This window comes from Heptranchias perlo, chromosome 24 (assembly GCF_035084215.1).
Source record: "Heptranchias perlo isolate sHepPer1 chromosome 24, sHepPer1.hap1, whole genome shotgun sequence".
Taxonomy (NCBI): Eukaryota; Metazoa; Chordata; class Chondrichthyes; order Hexanchiformes; family Hexanchidae; genus Heptranchias; species Heptranchias perlo.
In genome coordinates, this window is record NC_090348.1 from 10,466,644 (window position 1) to 10,490,042 (window position 23,399).

Here is a 23,399-nt window from a genome sequence, read left to right on the forward strand (position 1 = left end):
TATATAAATATTTATAATTTAAAAAAAAAATTTGACGGGCACAACAACTACACAAATCAGTAATGGATGAACAGATTATAGACAATGGTGATGGAGTACGACAGATTATTTTACAGCTGACCTTGGGATTTGCGTCACTGAGATTCAGCTGCACGAGCTGTGCTGCTGTGTGCTCCCGGATGCTGTTCAGTTCCGCTTGCTGCCGCCTCAGCTTGATTAGCAGCAGTGTCAACTCCTCCGGCTGCAGGTGTGCAGTTTGGGGAGCCAAAAAGGGGGGAAAAACATTAATTTGTCACCTACGCAACTGGATTATCTAAAACTATGCAATTCTCTGAACGTGGAAGCTGAACAGAATATACAAGTGTCTCCAAATATTAGCAACAGGCATCACTGTCGGGATGAAGGAGGATAAAAAGATTAATTTGTGATAACGGCTGATCATTTTATGGCAGATAGTTGTATACGGGCAGAGATATCTGGGTACAATCCACAATGAACCGCTTTCCATTTCACCCCACGTGCAGGTGCAAACAAAAAAGGAATCATGCTTGCACACAATCAATAGTTCTTTCAAAACATATGGAGATTCCTAACTCCTCTGGACACATGCCAGCAGAGCATGTTTGTATGCAGTCCATCAGAAACTGTTCAAGCATAATTCCATCAGGGGAGTTTCTTCGAGACTTGACTGCAATAGATCCAGTTACATTTTTACAGAAATGCATCTTGCACAGTTGTAAGTTCTTTTATATTTTTGTAACAATATTTAAAGTAGCAGCATCCCTTTAAGAATGATCAAGTGAAGTAGGTCAAAGAGACCACTTTTACTCTGGCGCATCCACCTCAAATGACCAGCTGAAGGCACTGAATCACTACTTTATTACTTCCAAACTCAAATTATCCTGATGTGATAAAGCATTCTATTTTCTTCAAGATGCATTTCAGATTTTGTGGCCCACATCATGAAGGATTTAACTTGCATACAAAGAACCGTGGATGGGAATTTGTTTTTCCCATCAGAGGCCGCACTCAACCGAAGATCAGAGACAGGACTTCCTCCTGCACCGATCAGCTAACACTGATGCATATTCCATTACTTGACAGCCAGAGGTCATACGTGTAGCTTTAGGAAAAAAGAGAGAAATATATAAACAGATCACGATATTTGTTTCCTTTTTAGCCCAGGGCTGAAAAACTCCACTTTGCCCAGTTATAAATTCTTCTCCAGCTTTTTTGAGCTCAAAGAAAGAATGAAGTAACGAACTTGCATTTAGGTAGAACTTTTCATGTCCTTAGAACATCCCAAAGCACTTCACAGCCAATGAAGTATTTTTAAATTGGAGTCACTGTTGTGTTGACCGGAGGTCACCGGTTACGGTTATTGGCTTAGTACAAAGAGAAGAGTCAATTCTCTCTTAACTCTCAATTCGCTTTATTCACGTCGTTAGATCATATACATATAGCTTATACGTCTGGTTAGATATAGACATGCAGTTTACACCAGGTTATACAGTTTTATACCCAAACTAGGATCTAAATGCACACCCACTAGGTTTCTCTCACACTCCGAGTGGTCACAGAATATAAAGGCTAATACCCGAAAAGGAGAGCTGACGCTGGCCAGGCGTTCCGTTCTCTCTCTCTCTCTCTTTCGACGTCGTCTCTACGTCCCCGACGTAGGTTCTTCCACTTCCGCGATGGTTGGTCTCCGGAGTCTTCGCTGGCTCCACGCCCGAGATTCTACCTTCTTATTCCGAATTTTATCTCCTTAAGCTGTGCTGTCTCTCTCCCGTTGGTTTAGGCTTGCTTGCCTAGTCCGTGTCTTCACCTTATTGGCTCTGACCCAAGGACTTAGGTAGCATTACCTCATTACTCCTTTTCTAATTAAGGACTTGTGTCTTATAACATCTCCTTTGTCTTTCACGAAACTTAGCTAATTCAAACCGGTTCCAGCCAGCTCAGGCTAGCGACTGAACTCAGGTTACTTCAGTTCAAAAGTTGCTTTTGCCTGTGTGTCAGCAGTTCGGAATAAACTCAGTAGTTTCTGCAGCCCCTGGCCAACAGTTGTAATGTAGGGAAACGCGGCGACATTTTCTGCGTAGAGCAAAGTTTCACAAACAGCAGTGAGAAAGCTAATCAGATAATGTGTTTTAGTGATATTGGTTGAGGGATAAAGATTAACCAGGACACTAGGAGAACTCCCCTGTTCTCCTTCAAAATAGTGCCAAGGGATCTTTAATGTCCACCTGAGAGGGCAGACTGGGCCCCAGATTAACATCTCATCCAAGCGACAGCACCTCCGACAGCGCAGCACTCCCTCAGTACTGCACTGAAGTGTCAGCCCAGATTATGTGCTCTGGAGTGGGGCTTGAATCCACAAACTTCTGACTCAGAGGCAAGAGTGCTACCACTGGGCCATGGTTCAAAAACAGAACAATTCACCTGATTACAATATTGTGATTTTTGTATTCCCAGTGCTAAGTTTCATACAATGGGAGCTCAGACTCAAAATTCAGGCCCAGAGGCCAGCAGTCTGATTTGCAGCCAGAACAATTTCCCATCCTTTGTGGACAGGAAATCGTTCAGGCCGAAAATCAGGCCCACCGTGCATTAGGAGTGGGTTGTCAATCAGCTGTCCTGTCCTCTGTGTCTGAATAACTGAAATGTGTGCCGATAGCATGAAGATCTACACGAGCTCATAAAATGACCCGTTATCGATAAATTCTAGTTTGCAGATCTTGTTAAACAAAGACCTCTCTAAATCAAACTTTAAAAAAAATAGTATGGAGCATTTTTGCAATTTTTTTTAGCCATTTCCTTTAACATCAATATGCTTAAATCTCCATTTTCAAGGATTGAATTTCTTTTAGTAAACCTACACAAGTTAGTTTTTGGCAGATGAAGAGCTAATTTCAGCAGCGTTCAAAAAACAGGTCGTATCCCAGTAATTTCTGAAATAAGTTTTCCCAATAGGACTCCAGCCAGAGAACAGCCACTCATCTGCCATCCAATGTAACAGCAGGGAGTAATTATATACAGCACCATGCATATACATAGCATCAGCCTATACTTTCATCACTATTGAGGTTAGCCAAAATGATACAAATCCATCAAAATCCAGGTTATCCTGACATGACTTAAACTGGGTCACCCTGTATTTATGTACCACCTATTAAAAGTTAAATGTTCAAAGGCATATTCATCACTCTGGTAAAGACTGATAACAAATTAAGCATTGTTTAATTTCCCAATCATAGTTTCTTTCTTGATGTTATAATTTGATATAAAATATTCAAGTATTCTTGCAGGCACAAATGGGTTTGTCAAACTGAAGCAATATCAAAATACCCACTAAGAGAAAGGTTTAAAATAATTTTCAAGATCCACGCTTTCAATTTTTGCATTGAACAGAAACAGAAAAAAGACAATGGCTTTTCACGGACTCATCTGGTATGTATAGAATAGTAATAAAATAATAGAGTCACTTTGAAACAAAGTTGATATTGACACATAAGCACAAAGAGAGTCAGGGATTTTTGTGGAAATGTGTCCACAGACCAACGAGTAAGTTGATGGCATTATGTACTGCATGCTCACTGAGGTCATTTGCTAATTGTTTTCTGGGAGGATACTTTTCTTCCGCTGTGAGTGCTTTGAAGTGTGTGGCAGCATGCATAACAGATTCCAGACTGTATGATCTTGAGCTAAATTCTCCTAGATTTCTGGATGAATGCCAGCTTTACTAATATTCTCTTCAGCTTATCCTTGAATCATTTGTTTGGACCACCTATTGACCTTGTTCTTGTCACCAGCTGGGTGTGGAACCCAACTATGGGAAGATACTCGTCTGATATGCAGACACCTCCAGCCCATCAAAGATGGCCTGTCTAATCACAATTAGAATGCTAGTTATGTTGGTGCATTTCAGCACGTGGGTGTTCATGACTGCATCTTGTCACTTAATTTTCACATGATATTGTACACGCTCCTGTTGGTATCCTTCTACTACTTTGCATGCCAATTGTGAAGAGTCCAGGTTTCACAGCTGTATTTGAATGCACATCTGCACTACACATCACAGCTTTGTCTTTGGCTTAACTCTGATGATTCTGAACATTATGGCACAGGTATTCACATGCATATTTGCCCAACACAGTGGCTTATTTTCTGGTCCAACTATACATCACATTGTCGAGGCACACATTGTAATAATCGTGTCAGGAGCTTGGATTTGTTGTAAGGTTGCTCCAGCCTAGTCTGGTGTGTAAGTTAGGTCTTCTTTCAAGCTAGTAATCCACTTGCAACACAAACCTGACCCAGCAAACTGATCAATTTGTTGTAGTTTGACTTTATGGGCAAGTACAGTACCAGCAATAAATAAAAGTTCATGAATGACACATTGCCACAGCTTAATTTTGGCCTTTAGTCTGCTGAGATTGAAAGTGCAGTCTGGAATTATATATGGACGCCCTTGTTCAAATATGTTACAGCATCATCCAGAATAGCTACAAAAAAAAAGTCGAAAAGGCTCAGGCAACTATACAACCTTGCTTCGCATTATTAGTTATGAAGAGTGCATTGGATAAACCGCCATCATCAATTCCTGTGCCCATCGTATGGTCATGGAGTTGCCTCCATGGTTATAAACTAATTGGAACAACCAACCTAACTTAGCAGCTTCCAGGATCCTTCGCTACTAACTTTGTGATATCCATCATTCAAGGCATTTCTCCTGCAGCTCTGGGACCACGAATATATCAACTGTTCCAGTTTGCACAAAACCGCATTACGCTTCAGGCAGTAAGCGGCTTGGGGATTGTTCTACATTAAAGGCGCTATATAAATATTGTTCTCATCCACAATGTTTACTAAAAATTGATTTTCGTATAAGGCAGCTTGGAATCTTCTGGAAGGAGAAAAATCTCAAGTCATTTCATGTAGAAATGGTAATGACTAATCAGTTTTTGAGAATGTTTGGAACAGATTCTTTTCCTCAGATCAGGTGGAAGAATAGGCATAGACTTTGTGCAATAGTATTTCAACATTTCTTCAGGTGTCCTATTACAACCTGATACTGCACTGCGGTTTGTTGCACTTCAGCAGCAATAAGTGGATTACAAGGTTTTCACTGATTGGACTTCTTTCACAACTTTGGGGGATAAGCTGAAGAGAAGTTGGAAGTATTCTTTCCAACAAGGTAGCCCATGCAGTCAGATATCAATATGGACCACTGACCATATAGGGTATGAAGCTAACCACTAGAGGGAGCAAGTGCATTAAAGAGAACCAAAGCAGTCGGACCAAAATATCCCCCATTAAAAGAGCAAAATCCATTGTTAGCTTAATCGGGAAAAAAAAACAATTTCATTAAAAAAAAATATAGGTTATGTGAGGAACATTTTGTGTAGAATACCAGATAAAGGTCATGTGCAATATATAGTAGCTCCCTGGTTAAAATGTTCCCTTGGGAGCCATACGAAGACAGCACTGTAATGAATGACACATTGTATTATACAACTATGGATGTTTGGAAGTGAACAAAAATGCTGTAATTTAGTCAAAGGGCTCAGATAACAGAACATAAGAGCAAAAGCTTGAGTAATTTATGGATGTCATCTGACCCCAGAGATTAAATTACAGCCTTTTAGTCACTCTTCACTTTTGTAAGATGTACCATTATCTCAATAAAATGAAAGCTATGCTGATGATAGTTAAAAGCAGAGCTGCGATTAGATTAACTGGAGACCATGAGGCTATTATGATGTGATCACTGCAGAATACTGCCACAATCACAGGAGGACAGAGAATTAGTCTGTAGTTCGAAGAAAAATTAAGAGGGCCCTTAAGAGCAATTTAAGGTTATAGAATAGACCTGGTCCAGTAAGAGTATTTTACAGGGACAAAGAACAAAACACTTGCTGTCAAGACCATTACACACAGATATAGCATCAGCTCTGTAAAAATATTCATGTATTAAAATGTTGACCAACTAAAATAAAAGCCCAAAAATCAACATAGATATTGCCTATTGTAAGTCCGCTCTGATCACATGACAATGCTTTGGTAATCTACCCAAATACTAATGGAAGCATCAAGCAAACATTCCATTGCGTAGGACATGCAGAAGTACATTAGATATAAAATGAAACCAGCTCAGGCTCTGCATCCAGTGCCACCGTGAGTTTAAATAAGGAAATCCAGCGAGTCCCCATCGTACCATCCAGCCTTCCCTTACTGCAACCACCATCCTTATTGGTTAGGGCTGCATCACACACCCCACTGCACTAGTTGACAGCTCTGTGAATGTAATACCTCAGATGACTGATATGGAATGCATGACTTGGACCAATACTAGACAATTCTTAAACACTATATGGTGCTCCTACTGCATTGCTCACGGACAAAAATAAAAATTGTCACTTCTTTCTTTCGGTAACTACCTGTTTTTCAATTATTGGCTCAATCTTTTTTGTCTTTCTCTGTCTGCCTCTCTCTTTTTCTCGTTATCTCTATCTCAAATGTTTTCTCACTCTCTCCCCTCTTGTCTGTCTCCTCTATTCAGTACATTTCTCTCTCTCTGTATGCCTCTCATGTATTTATCTACTTTTTTCTAGCTCTCTTGACGAATCAAACGCTTTTTCTTGATTCTCTAAATTTCTTTCTGCAACTCTTCTTTTTATGTGTCTTGGAAATTCCAAGGCAGATTCAGGGCTCCAAACCTCTGATACCAAAGAAATTATCAACTTTGTCTCGGAGCAAATTGCCTGTACACGCATCGTCTTGTTGCTTTTGCATGAGGAAGTGCGAGGCCAGTGCCTGGGGCTGGGACAGAGTGATTGAAGAACGAATGCTAGGGACTCAGAGGAAACAGGGAGGTGAAGGCTTGGCTGCAGATTGATAGCTGGGCGAGGAGTGGGTTTAGTTGGGTCCATATATGAGTGATAATACAATACACAGATCAAATCTGTGCGGAGACTATGGACAAAATGTTTTTATCTAATTATATAAATGGATACCTAATAGATGAATCATTCAAATATAAATGATTATATAACCACTCAATAAATTGATTATTAGAAATTACAAGCTTAAAAATTGCGATGCTAAGCATCTATATAAATTCAGTCACCAAAAACGTAAACTTTGAGGAGCAAGGGGAGGTGGGAGTCAGAAGCTGAAGTACTTGGTGCAAATCTCAGAGACAGGAGAGAGCACAGACTGGAGACCATGGGAAGGAATGATCTGTACCAAAGCTGCAATTTTCAGGAAAGGTCAGGGAGGGAATAGGGCAGGGATGAGCTGGAGTCTTGAGGTCTGGGAGAGAGCAGAGGCCATACAGGTGAGAAAAATGGCTTGGGTGCAGGATTAGTGGAGGGGGATCAGAAACCATCACAGCAGCTGAAGTTCCCCCAACCTCTCTTTGCTCCATGGCGTCATGTGGTTAATATAGACCAATCAAAAACATATAGACCAACTAACAACAAATCATACATTATAGATTCAAGATTTAAGACAGATAAAAGATTGATAAATTAAAGCTGGAAGTGTGTCATGGAAGGAATATAGTCTTAGCACTTGGAAATGACAAATTGTGGCAGCTTTACTACTTAGTACAACTTCGTCACAACCAATATTGCACCTCGAAACAAACTACGAGCCATCTACATTCCTGAAGGTTTCGACATTTCCTTTATTAGTTTTGTACTTTGGGGTTACTTTAATGTTTATAAACACAGCTGTACCAATTCAATTGCAGAATCAAAAATGCTAAAACAGAACGAAGACTAAAAACAAAAGAGATGTAAAATTTCAAGAAAACTTGCTGTAATGAAACTCTAATATGACTCACCGTTTTTCCCTGCAAGTTCTCAGGTGTGATGGTCTGTACAGGTATACCAGCAGGCATTGACCTTCTGTCTGGTGGATAGACAATCTAAGGAGAGGAGGAGAATGAAAACATAATTCTACATCAGTAATGCTTTTCCTACCCTTGTCTTTGTTTTTTCCTTCTATCATTTAAATCCTTTGGGAATTCACCATTCACGAACCAAGAGCACCAGCAGACGACCAGTACCCACCCTCACCCCCACCAAAATTATTACCGAATTGACTTCTAGATAGCGCATTAGAATTAGCCAGGAAACTCTCCCTTCAATATTTTAGATGAAGATTCTTAAGAGGCAAGCAAAGACCAGGAATGTGATAGTTGGTGAATCATTTTTTTAAAATCAAGGAATGATAAAATACATCTTCCATTGCGATACTGTATTTAGATAGAACAGTGCATGCCCAGTGAATTATAAAGTTTAAATTCAATCTGAAGTATTCTCTTCTTGGAAACGGATAGTCCCCCTACTAACCCCCTAAAAAAAATTAGCAGCCAGATTAGTTTTGATTTTCACAAACAGAATTTTCACTCTTCACAAAAGCAGACAAAATTATGCAGACATATCTCCCTGGTACAAAAGCATACCATTGTATTCAATACAATACCCAAAATTTAAGCCTCATAATTAGCAGCGCTGAATCTAGATTTCAAGAATGGTGACTCAGAATGAATGACAAAACTAAGGAAGCTGCTTTACCCTGTTGATAGGTGTCCTGTGCCGCCGAGACTTAATGGAATCAATGGTCATGTCTCCTCTTAAAATAGGTGAAGATACTTCTGATCTTGATTCAATGTTGTAGGATCTCAGGGGAGAGTATCCCTGGTAGGGGGCCAGTGAACCGTGGGACGGTGATGGAGGAATAGAGCGTGACTGTTCGACAATATTCACCATGGTGACAGGAGTACTTAGAGTACCATGCCTGCTTAGTGTTCCGTGCTTATGATAGACTTGGCGCTGTTGCCATTCATACAGTTGCCACATGGTATCATCCCGCATCGACTTCCGTTTTTCTTCTGATGAAGGTGGTCGGAGCACCCTATCATATGCAGAAGGCGACACTGTGCAGATGCTATCAGGTCTTGTCGTACTGTGACGAGGCATTGTTCTGTAGCATGGCATGACCTGAGCCCGATAGCTCGGCAAGTTTCTTGGTAGTGTTTGATAACAGATGATGCTGTAAATGAACAGAACATTATTCTATTTAGATCCAGAAAGCTGTCAACCCCCTCAACAAAATGACAACTTGTTTCCTGAATTTCTTCCTAGTGGCCAACTGATGGCACAGCATTTGTGACATTGTAAAGGGACTGAAGAGCTAAATAGGGAGTTGGGAATTAGTCATAGCTAATACTTTGGGGGAAGGGAATGGAAAGAGGAAAGAAAGGCTTAGCACAAAACAAAACCAGTACCAATTCTAATGAAAGGTCATCGATCTGAAACATTAACTCTGTTTCTCTCACCTCAGATGCCGCCTGACCTGCTGTGAGTTTCCAGCATTTTCAGGTTGGCACACTCAATTTATCAATGTACCAACCACCATGACAAATCTGTACCACAGCACTGGATCAGATCAGGCCATAGACAGCCATTTTGCTCTTTTGAACACTGTGGTTCTCTCCACAACACAATACGTCTCTTCAGTGCATCCATAACTGGTTCTTAAAAATTTCAATTCTTATTGAATTCAACATGTTAATGTAGATTCTTGAGGGAAATGTGTAATGTGGAGACGTGTTACAATTCAACCGAGAGGTGTGCAAGACATCATAACCGGAAAGGGTGCTGTAGCAGAACCCACAGAAAACGTTTCTCATTGAATATAATACCAACACATCTGAAATTAAGAAACTGAACTGGGAACATGTGCCATGGTAAACTTGCTGCAACAAGCATGCTAATGATAGCTGAAAGCAGCGTCAGGAGTTCAAGATACAGCTTACATGTCAAACAGCCTTTTCTAGTTCCATGATTCTGTGTCCCTACATTGATGTCCGCACACAGGTGCAAATACTGCCTATATCATCATGAAACTAAATATTTCAGGTAATTCCGAGAAAGTAAGTTTTACATCAGTCTGAATCGGCCCAAGCTTGTCCCCTTCCCACTCTGAATTCTGAATCTGTCTTGCTGAGACAGCATACTGTTTTGTAAGAGTACTCTGCTCTAAAAGCCATCTCAAACAAGAATAAACTATGCTTTTAGCCATTAAATTGGATGGAAAATTCAACATTTATGCAAAACATACAAGACTGCTATACAGAATTCTATTTATAAACTTGGAACACTATTTGTTGGGCTTAGGTGCACATTAGTTTCCTATCCTGGGAAACGTTGTGAAAACACCACCCTGACTTAAAGATGCCTTTACCTTTATGGAACACAGTTGATTGGAGATATGAGGTTTTCTCCGTGCCAATCAATGGCACTCCTAAACATAAATGATGTGCACTGGAAATCCACTGGAACAGCCTCCTCCTCCAGCCTGCTAAATGCGCTGCACCAGTACTCTGCATTCCCATTATGAAACCGGCAAACCCACTGACAGAATCTGTCAGTTCTCAAGACTGCAGTATGCTCCGAACTTCTGGACACAGCACATGTGGAAAAGAGATGGTCTTCCTGTACCCAATTGATCCCAACAGGTTTACTGGAGACCTGGGGCAGATTTGAACATAAACAGGTGTCCCATGGAGGGCAATAAGTCACACTCAGGATCCAGACTGCAATGTACAAGGGCCTTTAGACAATACTCAATCTCACAGACAGTCTCCATGTCTCCTTCTACTGCTTGGTCTTACTTTTAAGATAAATTCTGCACCACAATTTGCTTCCCATATCAGGATTGGATAGTGGGGCGTGTTGCAGACACAGCAACATGCTCCAACATATTTAGTCAACATAAGAACATAAGGAAAAGGAGCAGAAGCAGGCCATACGGCCCCTCGAGCCTGCTCCGCTATTCAATAAGATCATGGCTGATCTTCTACCTCAACTCCACTTTCCCACCCGATCTCCATATCCCTTGATTCCCTCGAGTCCAAAAATCTATCGATCTCAGCCTTGAATAAACTGAACGACTCAGCGTCCACAGCCCTCTGGGGTAGAGAATTCCAAAGATTCACAATCCTCTGAGTGAAGAAATTTCTCCTCATCTCAGTACTTATGAGCCAACCCCTTATCCTGAGACTATGCCCCTTAGTTCGAGGCTCTCCAGCAAGGGGAAACAGCCTCTCAGCATCTACCCTGTCAAACCCTCTCAGAATCTTATAGTTTCAATGAGATCACCTCTCATTCTTCTAAATTCCAGAGTGTATGGGCCCATTCTAATAGGACAACCCTCTCATTTCAGGATTAATCTAGTGAACCTTCGTTGCGCAGCCTCCAAGGCAAGTATATCCTTTCTTAGATAAGGAGACCAAAACTGTACACAGTACTCCAGGTGAGGTCTCACCAAAGCCCTGTACAATTGTGGTATGACTTGTACTCCAACTCCCTTGCAATAAAGGCCAACATACCATTTACCTTCCGAATTGCTTGCTGTAGCTGCATGTTAACTTTTTGTGTTTCGAGTACAAGGACACCCAAATCCCTCTGAACACCAACATTTAACAGTTTCTCACCATTTAAAAAATGTCCTGTTTTTCTATTCTTCCTGCCAAAGTAAATAACCTCACATTTCCCCACATTATACGCCATCTACTACCTTCTTGCCCACTCACTTAACCTGTCTATATCCCTGTGCAGACTCTTTGTGTCCTCCTCACAGCTTACTTTCCCACCTAGCTTTGTATCGTCAGCAAACTAATTATGTTCTTCCTCACAGCTGAGCTAACAATGGGGCACAGGTCAATCCAAAAAAATGTTACATATAACTTTCTAATGCATGGTGCAGCATAGTATGGGGGAAGAGACAAATGCAATAGACAAACTATGTTGAATGAAGTGCTTAAAGGAAGAATTGCTCCATTATTTCCTATTTTTTCACTATCTGGACTGCGCTGGCAACAACTAGTCCAATTACATGGTGGCACTGCCATGCACAAATACAAATTAACTTGTGTTGTCTGTTCTATTGTAATATTTTTTGTTAAGTAACCCCTGGAACTTGGTCAAATATAGAGGGCATTATTTTCCACTATGCTGAATTAAACAACACAGAATGTAAAAAATTAATAAATATCAACTACAGGAATTAATAACAAACATCATCGAGTCTACAGCACAGAAACAGGCCATTCGACCCAACTGGTCTATGCTCCATATGAGCCTCCTCCCTCCCTACTTCATCTAACCCTATCGGCATACCTTTCTCCCTCGTGTGCTTATTAGCTTCCCCTTGAATGCATCTATGCTATTTGCCTCAACTGTACTTGCGGTAGTGCGTTCCAACATTTTTACCACTCTTTGGGTAAAGAAGTTTCTCCTGAATTCCCTATTGGATTTATTAGTGACTATTTTATATTTATGACCTCTAGTTTTGGACTCCCCCACAAGTGGAAACATTTTCTCTAAATCTACCCTATCAAACCCTTTCATTATGTTAAAGACCTCGATCAAGTCACCCCTCAGCCTTCCTTGATCGAGAGAAACGAGCCGCAACCTGTTAGCCTTTCCTATTAAGTATGTCCTCTCAGTTCTGGTATCATCCTGTGAATATTTTTTGCACCTTCTCCAATGCCTCTGCGTCCTTTTTGCACGGTACTCCAAATGTTGTCTAACTAAATTCTATACAAGTTTAACATAACTTCTCTGCTTTTCAATTCTATCTCTCTAGAAATTAATCCCAGTGCTTGGTTTTTTTTTTAATGGCCTTATTAACCTGTGTCACTACTTTTACTGATTTGTGTATCTGTACCCCAAGATCCCTTTGCTTCTCTACCCCATTTCGACTCTTATTATCCAAACAATATGTGGCCTCCTTATTCTTACGACCAAAATGCACCACCTCACACTTATCAATATTGAAATTAATTTGCCAATTACATGCCCATTCTGCAATTTATTCATGCGATCTTGCATTTTGACACATTCTTCCTTTGTATTAACTACACCACCCCCCAATTTGGTGTCCACAAATTTTGGAATTGAACTTCCGATTCCCGAGTCCAAATCGTTAATGTAAATTGTGAACAGTGATCCCAGCACAGATTCCTGTGGAACACCACTTCCCACCTTTTGCCAGTCTGAGAAGTTACCCTTAACTCCTAGCAATTAGGAAAGCAAATGGCATGTTGGCCTTTATTGCAAGGGGGTTGGAGTACAAGAATAAGGAAGTCTTACTACAATTGTACTGGGCTTTGGCGAGACCTCACCTGGAGTACTGTGTACCGTTTTGGTCTCCTTATCCAAGGAAGGATATACTTGCCCTGGAGGCTGTGCAACAAAGGCTCAGTAGATTGATTCCTGGAATGAGAGGGTTGTCCTACGAGGAGAGATTGAGTAGAATGGGCAGATACTCTCTGGAGTTCAGAAGAATGAGAAGTGATCGAACTGAAACATCAAAGATTCTGAGGGGGCTTGACAGGGTAGATACTGAGAGGTTTTCTCCCCTGGCTGGAGAGTCTAGAACTAGGGGGCATAATCGCAGGATAAGGAGTCGGCCATTTAAGACTGAGATGAGGGGGCATTTCTTCACTCAGAGGGTTGTGAATCTTTGGAATTCTCTACCCCAGAGGGCTGTGGATGCTGAGGGCTGAGATCGATAGATTTTTGGACTCTAGGGATATGGGAATCGGGCTGGAAAGTGGAGTTGACGAAGATCAGCCATGATCTTATTAAATGGTGAAGCAGGCTCGAGCGGCTGTATGGCCTACTCCTGCTCCTATTTCTTATGTTCTACTCTCTGTTTTCTGCTTTGTAGCCAGCTTGCGATCCATTCTGCTACCAGTCCTGACTCCACATGCTCTGACCTTTGTAACGAGTCTACAATGTTGTAAAATCCAAATATATTACATCTAATGCATTACCCTTGTCTACTCTTTGTTACTTCTTCAAAGAATTCAATAAGATTGATCAAGCCTCTGTTATCTCTTCCTTAACTTCTTTTAATATGCGTGGATGCAATTCAACTTGACCAGGTGTTTTATTCTAAGTTTGATTAATTTATCAATTATCTCCCCCCTTTCTATCGTAAATGTTTTTATATTTTTTTTGATCTCTTCTTCTAATTTCATGCCCACCTTTTTAGTCTCCCTGGTAAATAATGAGGCTAAGTAACTCTTCAATATTTCTGCCATTTCACTGTCATTACCTGTGATTTGATCTTGTGTATCCCTGAGCGGCCCTATTCCTATCCTGATTTTTCTGTTATTTATGTGTCTGTGGAATACTTCACTATTTCTTTTTATATTCCTTGATAATTTAATTTCATAGTTCCTCTTTGCTTCCCTAACTTTTTTTTTAAAACTTCTTTCCTAACCTTTTCGTATTCGCTTTTGTCATCCTCTCCTTTATTGTCTATTTACTTAGAGTACGTCTTTTTCTTTAACTTGAATTTTACCCTTATCTCTTTATTTATCCATGGTGTTTCATTGTTATTTTTTTTAAAAAGAGGAATATATTTCTCCTGAACTCTATTGATCATTTAAATATTTCACACTGCTGTTCTGTCCCTTTGTCTGTCATTTTTTATCCCCAGTTTACCTTCCCTAGTTCCATTCTCATCCCCTCAAAATTAGCCTTTTTCCAATCTATTACTTTGGTCTTTGTCTTTCTCAATCATTATTTTAAACCTTATTATGTTATGATCGCTATTGCCTAGATGTTCCACTACATTTACTTCTCTTCTGTTCTGGTTCATTTCCCGTTACTAGATCCAGCAGTGATTCCTCTCTTGTTGGGTTTCTCACATACTGGGTAAGAAAGGAGTCATATATACACTGTAAAAATTCCATTCCCCTTTCCCTATCTCTTCTTGCCAGTTTATTTGAGGGTAGTTGAAATTTCCCATGATTATTATTTGATTTTTAAAAAAACTCATTTCATAGATTTGTCTAGCTATTTCTTCCTCCACTTCCCTTCCACTATTAGGTGGTCCATGGAATATGCCTATTAACATGATCGATCCCTTCTTATCCTTTGTCTCAATCCATATGGATTCTGTTTCTATCTTATTTTTTTTTATTTGTTCATGGGATGTGGGCGTCGCTGGCGAGGCCGGCATTTATTGTCCATCCCTAATTGCCTTCTTGAACCGCTGCAGTCCATGTGGTGAAGGTTCTCCCATGGTGCTGTTAGGTTGGGAGTTCCAGGATTTTGACCCAGCGACGACAAAGGAACAGCGATATATTTCCAAGTCGGGATGGTGTGTGACTTGGAGGGGAACGTGCAGGTGGTGGCGTTCCCATGTGCCTGCTGCCCTTGTCCTTCTAGATGGTAGAGGTAGTGGGTTTGGGAGCTGCTGTCTAAGAAGCCTTGGCAAGTTGCTGCAGTGCATCCTGTGGATGGTACACACTGCAGCCACGGTGCACCGGTGGTGGAGGGAGTGAATGTTTAGGGTGGTGGATGGGGTGCCAATCAAGCGGGCTGCTTTGTCCTGGTGTCGAGCTTCTTGAGTGTTGTTGGAGCTGCACTCATCCAGGCAAGTGGAGAGTATTCCATCACACTCCTGACTTGTGCCTTGCAGATGGTGGAAAGGCTTTGGGGAGTCAGGAGGTGAGTCACTCGTCACAGAATACCCAGCCTCTGACCTGCTCTTGTAGCCACAGTATTTATATGGCTGGTCCAGTTAAGTTTCTGGTCAATGGTGACCCCCAGGATGTTAATGGTGGGGGATTCGGCGATGGTAATGCTGTTGAATGTCAAGGGGAGGTGGTTAGATTCTCTCTTGTTGGAGATGGTCATTGCCTGGCACTTGTTCCTTTTTTCTATTGCTATTATATTGTCTCTAATTAATACTGTTACCCCACTCCCATTCTTCCTTCCCTATCCTTTCTAAATATGTTACATCCTGCAATATTTAACTGCCAATCCTGTTCTTTATGTAACCATGTTTCAGTCATCCCTACTACATGTGGCTCCTCGCTACGAATTATTGCCTCCAGTTCCTCCACTTTGTTTCGAATGCTGTGCACATTGCTGTACATGCAATTTAATTTGTTTTTAATAACTGTTCCCCTCACTTTATTTTTAAGTCATTTTATACTTATGTTCTCCAACTGTATTTGCTTCCTGACCGTTTGTTACCTTTATTCCTTACCTTGGTCTGACCTTTACTCTCATCTCCTATTTCTTTTATCTTCAGACTTATGTTATTTTCATCAGATCCCTCCCTCTGTCTTACTAGTTTAAAGTCCTATCTACATCCCTATTCATTTTTTCTGCTAGGACACTGGTCCCATTCTGGTTAAGATGGAGCCCATCCCAGTGGTATAGCTCCTTCCTGTCTCAGTACTGGTGCCAGTGTCCCATGAAATGGAACCCCTCCTTCCCACATCATCACTCTTTCAGTCAAGCAGTCACCTTCCCGATCTGTCTAACCCTATGCCAATTAGCACGTGGCTCGGGTAATAATTCCGAGATTGCCACCGTGAGGTTGTTTTATAAATTTAGTTCCTAACTTCTGATATTCTCTTAGCAGGACCTCCTCCCTTTTCTTCCCTATGTCATTGGTCCCAACATGGACCACAACAACTGGATCTTCCCCCTCACTTTCCAAGTTCCTCTGCAGTTGTTCCGAGATATCCTTTACCCTTGCACCAGGTAGGCAACATACCCTCCTGGACTCCCTGTTGTGATTGTAGAGGACGCTATCTATCCCCCTAATTATCAAGTCCCCTATGACTACAACCTTTCTGTTCCAATCTTCCTCACCTCCGTCTTGGACTGCGTCCTGCTCCACGGTGCCATGGTTAGCATTCTGGCTGTCCACCCTGCAGCCTACCTTATCCTCACAGATAGCAAGTACATTGTACTTGTTGGACAGGACCAGTGTCTGAGGGACCTCTTTCTCTACCTCCCATAGGTGCCCCTTACCCTGCTGACTAACAGTCACACTCTCCCCTTCCTGTAACTGTGCTTTCCTCTGAGATGTGACTGTACTCTGGAGAAAACTATCCAAAAATTCCTCCCCCTCCATTGTGTGTCAGAGCCTCTCTTACTGGCACTTCAGCTCAAGGACTCTGAGCTGGAGTGTCTCAAGGCAAAGACATTTCCTGCAGGTGTGGCAATCCAGAACAGTCCCACTGTCCACAAACTCCTTCATATCACAGTCTCGACACACAGCTTGAACTGCCATTTCTAGTTTTTATTTATTTATTTATTAGTAATTTTACTTCTAAATATAACACAATTACTTGAGATCTAGATTATATTTAGTAAATGGATTTAGCTTGATTTCAGATTAATTTGTATCTAATTAGTTTTGTTTTTTGTTTATTAACAACTTTATTTTAGTATCCCCATAAATCCTATTTATTATTTATGTTTAGCAGATTTTTATTTAATGCAACTCTGATCCCTTTAACATTAAATTCTATTTAGTTTATTTTAATTTTATCCCCTGTGATCTAATTAATTACTGATTATTTATTTATATATTTATTTATTTACTGTTGCCCCTTGGTTTAAATTACTTAGCACCTCCTTCCCCTTCTGGACCAGATTCCCATTCTCTCCAAATTCCCTTTATCACTCTCTTTAGTAGATTCACCCAACTCTCACCAAGCTTTGTGCGAGCATTTAAATGGAACAATGTCTATTTATAGAATTTTGAGCACAAACAGCATATTGCAGAGTAAATATAGCAAATTTTATCCCTCATATGACACATACGACAAAGTAAGCTACCAGTTAGTCAAAAGTGTTGCAGCAGATTTGAATATTTAATACCTGTTACCTGGCATACTTGCTGCTTTTTACATGCAATCAACTGAGGCAGAAAAACAACCTATGTATAGCTATGTGGGAGGATGCCACATTGAAATCAAATTCAATGAGCATCAGCTAACAGTGTATCAAAAATCCCTTTACCAGTGGCATTGATCTAATAATGCTGTGGGTTTCTACAACCTCGCAGAGTTTATTTGACAGTATATATCTAAAAATATGTTGATATATAAATGATGTATTAAAATCTTAGATCTGCACACATTTCCTGTAAACTTTTTCCAGTTTAAATTCCCAGGTGCACATTTATAATGGGAACTGCCCAAGCAAACCTATCACATTGTAATTAAACCCTCCTGCCAATGAATGCACTGCAGCATCACTACCAGCAGGAGGGTGTAATTAAAGAAAGGAGTTGCATTTATATAGTGCCTTTCATGACCTCTTAACATCCCAAAGCACTTTATAGCCAATGAAGTACTTCTGAAGTGTCGTCACTTTTTGTAATGTCGGAAACGCATGGCAAGTTCACATGGGCAGTTTGCATTATAATTGTGGACATTGAAATTTACAATAATAAAAACTAAATAAAGACCGAATGTATGACTTTAAAGTGGAGACTGAATTACATCAGCGGCCCTGGTCCAATTATCCTTCACCTTCAACTTTGCTTCATCTGAAGACTACATTTGGTCTTCACTTCCCATGTGCAATGCCATGGCAGATCAAGTAGTAATATAAAGACTATGTATGTCATGCACTCCCCTTATATGGGCGTCACTATTTCTGCCATAGTGGAACCTGCTAGCAGGTACTTCAACTGGATTTCCTATTATGATGTTTGCTGTCACACTTCTGCCGCTATAGAGAGCCTCAAAAGTACCAGTGCCTCAGCTTTCTGCACATTTTCAGAGACTCTATCCACCATCTAGTTTTCTCTTCAGGTAACTCCTAAGCTTCCATTTATATTTATGATTAAGTTGGTTCTGCTCCCAGTTCTTAATTGTAGAATGTTAACACTTCAATTTATTCAGAGATGTAATTTTTTGCAGTTTTAATTACTTAAAGCTCAACTAGAGTCACATTTCACTCTCAGTGGAAAGTTCAACTGTATTTGGAAAAAAATCATAATCTTTACTTAAGAGATCTTAAAAATGAACTTTGGGTAAGCAGACAATACTTCATTTCTAATTAAACATCACATTCCGTCAATGAACACCCACGAGTGACTAAGAGGCAATCTAATAAAGTGGCTCAGACATCATATTGAGATTGAAATTTGAGCAATTTACAACTTATTTGAATCCTGAAATTCAAATGGTATGTCACTCTGTGGTATATTTATAATACATTAGTATGAAGCCTGTTTGCATGCATTTGTCTGTGAATAAAAGAAAACACCAGTTTCTGTGCCAGTATGGACACATCAGCAGTGTCTAATGAGCTGTTGGTATCAGCACTTTAAATGTATCCATGCATGATCATGTTCACACAAGGCTAGTAATCCTGACATTATTTCAGTCTCAAAATGATCTGTATTTGATCCTGGAGATAGAACATATCAAGATCAAGATAAAATACTGATAAACCTTGTCACATTTCTTCCACAATATTAATTTCAGCCAGAGTACCACCTTGTTACAGTATTTATACCTAGTAAAGTGAACTGGGGTTATTAATAAAATGCATTTTTCTTTAAGTTCTATTTTTGCTCTGGTTCTCCTGAAGGCAGTGACCTTTGGGTGGGTACAGGTGCATCAACATCAGCTGCCTCCAGCAACTTGACTAAATGACATTTTGCATATGTGAGCCCAGAGAGAGTATTGGCAAGCTTTTCAAAGCAAGGCATCACAGCTGAGCCTGACCCCGCTTTCATCCTACATCCACACAAGCACTTTCTTCCTCACTTCCTCACTACACTTCATTCCCAACCAAAAGGACACAGAGGTCAACGCGGCCCCAGGCTACAGTATTTCTTAAAACAATTAACTATAATGCATGAAATTGAACAGCCATACTGAAATTTTACCCTTGAACATGGCATGTAAGACGAGCAGAACTCAAGCTGTAGTGAAACCAAATGAAAATACACTGAGGAAAAATGGAAAGCACAAGACCTGCTACCTAAAGTCATTACTGTTTTTTTAAGTTACAAACAGGAAAACAAATCCATTAGGACTTCCATTCTTGTAGCAGTTGGTAAAAGTTATTTTAAAAATATAGATTCTTCTCTTTTTACAGTCATGGAATGAAAAAAATTTATAGGTTAAGTTTCAGTGTACACTTAAGAAAAGACAATCTGACAGAGTTGCAGAAGTTTGTATCTTCTTACCAGACTTTCTTAAAGCAAAAATGTGTGTTTAAAAATTTTTTAAAGCTCTACAAACAAGTGTTCAAAAACAAGTCTCCATACCTCCGAGGTTCTTCCTCTTGGCCCTTTCCTTTCTGTGTTCTCACCCACTGCTCCAGCTGCATCATTGAATTAGTCCTTTGAATGCCCCTTCCAGAGTCATTTAGACTAACCAATTTTTCTCTTCCAGTGTCCAAATTTTCTACAGGAACAACGATGGGACCAGCTGGACCTTGCTCATTGGAAACATTTGCACGCAGAGGTTTGTACTGTTCAGATTGAATACTGCTGGTACCTGACGTGATATTTCCACTCTCTGATTTTGCAGGTTGCTGTTTTATACTATTGATTTTAGTCAAAGGCTTGTGCTGGTCCAGTTCATCTGTCTCAAAACCATATTTGTCAGCATGAGTCATGTTCGTATTGTCTATATTCTGAAGACCCAAAGTTGGGTCCATATTTTTCTGGTTGTTCTGAACTTCAGGCTTCACTAACATTTTGTGGTTTGCAACGTGGTTAACCTCTTGGGGCGGTATAATTTCAGATGGCACTTTTTCAGTCCTGTGTGTGTAAGAGAGAGAGAGAGAGAGATAGAGCAAGAGCGTGTATATCATCCACATCATGCAACATTGTTCAGCAACCATTGATCTGTAATGAGTCAGACTGTTTTTACTTTGTCTTGAAGTATGCACCTTCTTGACTTCAGTAGCACACCGCTTACCTACTAAGCAAGCATTAGTGAAATTGATTCATGCATCAGTGACATTAGCTTACAACACAAAAAGATAACTGACCTTGAACCAGAAGCTGTTACACATTTTTTCTAGAATTCCTGCTAATATCCAGAGTCATATTGCTTGTTTAACTAAACTTACACCAACTTGAAAGCAACATCAGTGGAACTTTAGGTTTAAATCAAAATGACAAGTTTGCAGTTTTGAAAGGTACACCAATATTCAAATCATCTGCTTTTAGGTGAATGAGAATACAGAAAAAGCATATGTTACCAATGTCTATCATTGCAACATATTGCTGCTGCCAGAAAATCAGGAAGACAACCTTCAACTTGAGCATTCCTGCCCTCTGCAATGTGGGCACAAATTCCAGCAGCATAATCTCCACAGGGCATTAAATCAACAGATGGAGGGCAATATCAGGACTTTAGTGAGTGGTTATAGGAGGTAAATTCCTCTCAAGAGGAACAACCACCCTTTGGGCCCTTGTGGTCAAAACAAATCCTTCCTCTCCACCCCCACACCCTGAAAAGGCATGCACATACTAAGCTAATATTATACATTCTATAGAACTGGGGCATTGCAGGTAGCAGGAACGAAAAGGTGTAAACTACAGTAACACGTATCTTTAAACTTTAACAAAGTAAGCTTTCAATAGTACTCATCAGTCCTATATTATTCTAAGCACATATTTACAAATGACTGCAGATGAATTTTATATATATATATATATATATATATCAGAATTGAATTATACTGCCTTTGTTTAACACTGTAGGAAGATAATAGGAGTGATTGCCTTCAAGGTTGGCTAATGTTCCTGCAAAGGAAGACTGCACTTATTGACACTTTAGCCATTTTAGTGACTTGTGCTCTGCTCTCGATAGGAAACAGGGTAACTGCAGAACCTGAAACATAAGTATTTATATGACTTCGGTAGGAGGCGGTGTATCAGTCACAGGGCACTATGGCCCAGAGTTTCCGCTAGACTGCGCTGGCTTTTTCAGTGCAATCTGGCCGAATCAGCGCAAAACATCGTGGAATTTCAAATTATGCCAGGCAGAATTTGAGCCCAGCATAATTCGAGTTTCCGGGATCTTTTGCGTGGGCTTAAATAAAAAACAGAAACTAGCCCCGCCCACAAAGCTGGCCACTCCCTTGCTCGAAACAACGAGGGTGGTAAGTTTCCGCTGATTGCACCAGCCTGCAGCCATTGGAGGAGGGTTTCAAAAATTAAGCTAGTTTTCTTCGGCACAAAGGCACTTGTAGGAACAGTTTAAACATTTTCAAATAGTAAAAAATATAAATTTACTAAGAAACTGACTAGTGTACACCAACAAAAGTAGGAAATGCTTCAGTATAGTTTTTTTTGAGTCATTTTCAGTGAGTTTAAATCAGGTTATTCACAGGCAGAGGACTGGACACCTTTTTTAAAAATGCTTATTTTTTTTTTAAGTGATAAACCCATTTTCAGCTGTATCAATCAAAATGCACCAAGTCACCACTCTTAAATACATCAATTAATATTTTTGATTGCAAAAGAAAAGAAACGATTACCCTATGTTAAGCTGCCGAATTGCTCTGATTCATGACAGATTTTACATTTTCATTATATCAATGCATTTTAGCGGAAAATGGTTTCCTACCTTCTTTGGGTGGGGTGGGAGGGGAGGGGTGATAGGACTTCTTTGTCTTGGAAAGGGTGTGCAGACGTGTGGTGGTAGTTGATCTTTCCCTGGTGGGAAGGATGGCTATCCAGTCCAAGGAACTCAACTCAAAATAGCAGCAATCATTTTGTTTTAATTTAGCTCCAAGAATATTCAAACTTTGAATCTTCAAAGTAAAGTTTTAGTAGGTATGATAATGCAGTGGTTATGGTATGGACCAGCACCTGAGAAGCTGTGAATTCAAATCCCACAACGGCAAGTTGTAAAACCGAATTTAATAAATTGTGTATGCTGGATCGAGCACCACAAAAAGTGACTATGAGAGCTATCCAATTGTCAGAAAAAAACAGTACGCTTCAGGGAGGTGAAACTGCCACCACTGCCTCGTCTGGCCTACATGTGCCTAGTTCTCACTACGTGGTTGACTCTTCTCAAGGCAACTAGGACCAAAAAATGCGGTCTTGTCAGCATCACCCACACCCCGAGAACAAATAAAAAAGCCAAATCTTCCACATTAGAAATGCTGTTTAGTCTCATCTCTATTTCAAATCTTAGTCTTATTTTAGTGATAGCCTCCATAAGAAATTCAGTCCTAATTTTAGCCTGGTTCTTTGATCCCAAATTTGAAGTCATATTAAACCTTTAGACTTGGGAATAATTTAACTCAAAAATTATTTTTTCTTTCCATATTTTGATTCAAATCTTCAGATTTAAATATCTTGTTTTAAAATCATGTCACAATTGTTGTTTGATTTCTCTAACAACTCACGTGGCTGCAGGAAATGTTGGGAAATAATAACCTGATTCTTGAATGATGGCTGCAATTGATTCACCTGTTTCAATTTGCAACATCTACTCAATAAGTTATGGGCTACTGATGACTGCATTTTAGTGCCAGAAATTATTTTAGTTATAAGTTGGTCTATTTCAAATT

The 23,399-nt window shown here is 40.1% G+C and overlaps 1 protein-coding gene across 6 annotated transcripts in view; it reads right to left on the bottom strand.

The window, feature by feature from the left end:
- Nucleotides 1-23,399, bottom strand: part of plekha5 (pleckstrin homology domain containing, family A member 5) — a 268,257-nt gene that overhangs the window by 35,606 nt on the left and 209,252 nt on the right. For 5 of the 6 annotated variants that reach the window (XM_068004746.1, XM_068004742.1, XM_068004741.1 and 2 more), the window contains 3 exons: nucleotides 20,128-20,625; nucleotides 8,586-9,063; nucleotides 7,850-7,933 (listed from right to left, as the gene is read on the bottom strand). In XM_068004746.1, the coding sequence (XP_067860847.1) occupies nucleotides 7,850-7,933; nucleotides 8,586-9,063; nucleotides 20,128-20,625 (1,060 nt within the window). Of the gene's footprint in view, nucleotides 1-1,917; nucleotides 2,095-7,849; nucleotides 7,934-8,585; nucleotides 9,064-20,127; nucleotides 20,626-23,399 lie in introns of those variants that run through there. The other variant, XM_068004745.1, reaches the window with a different exon arrangement.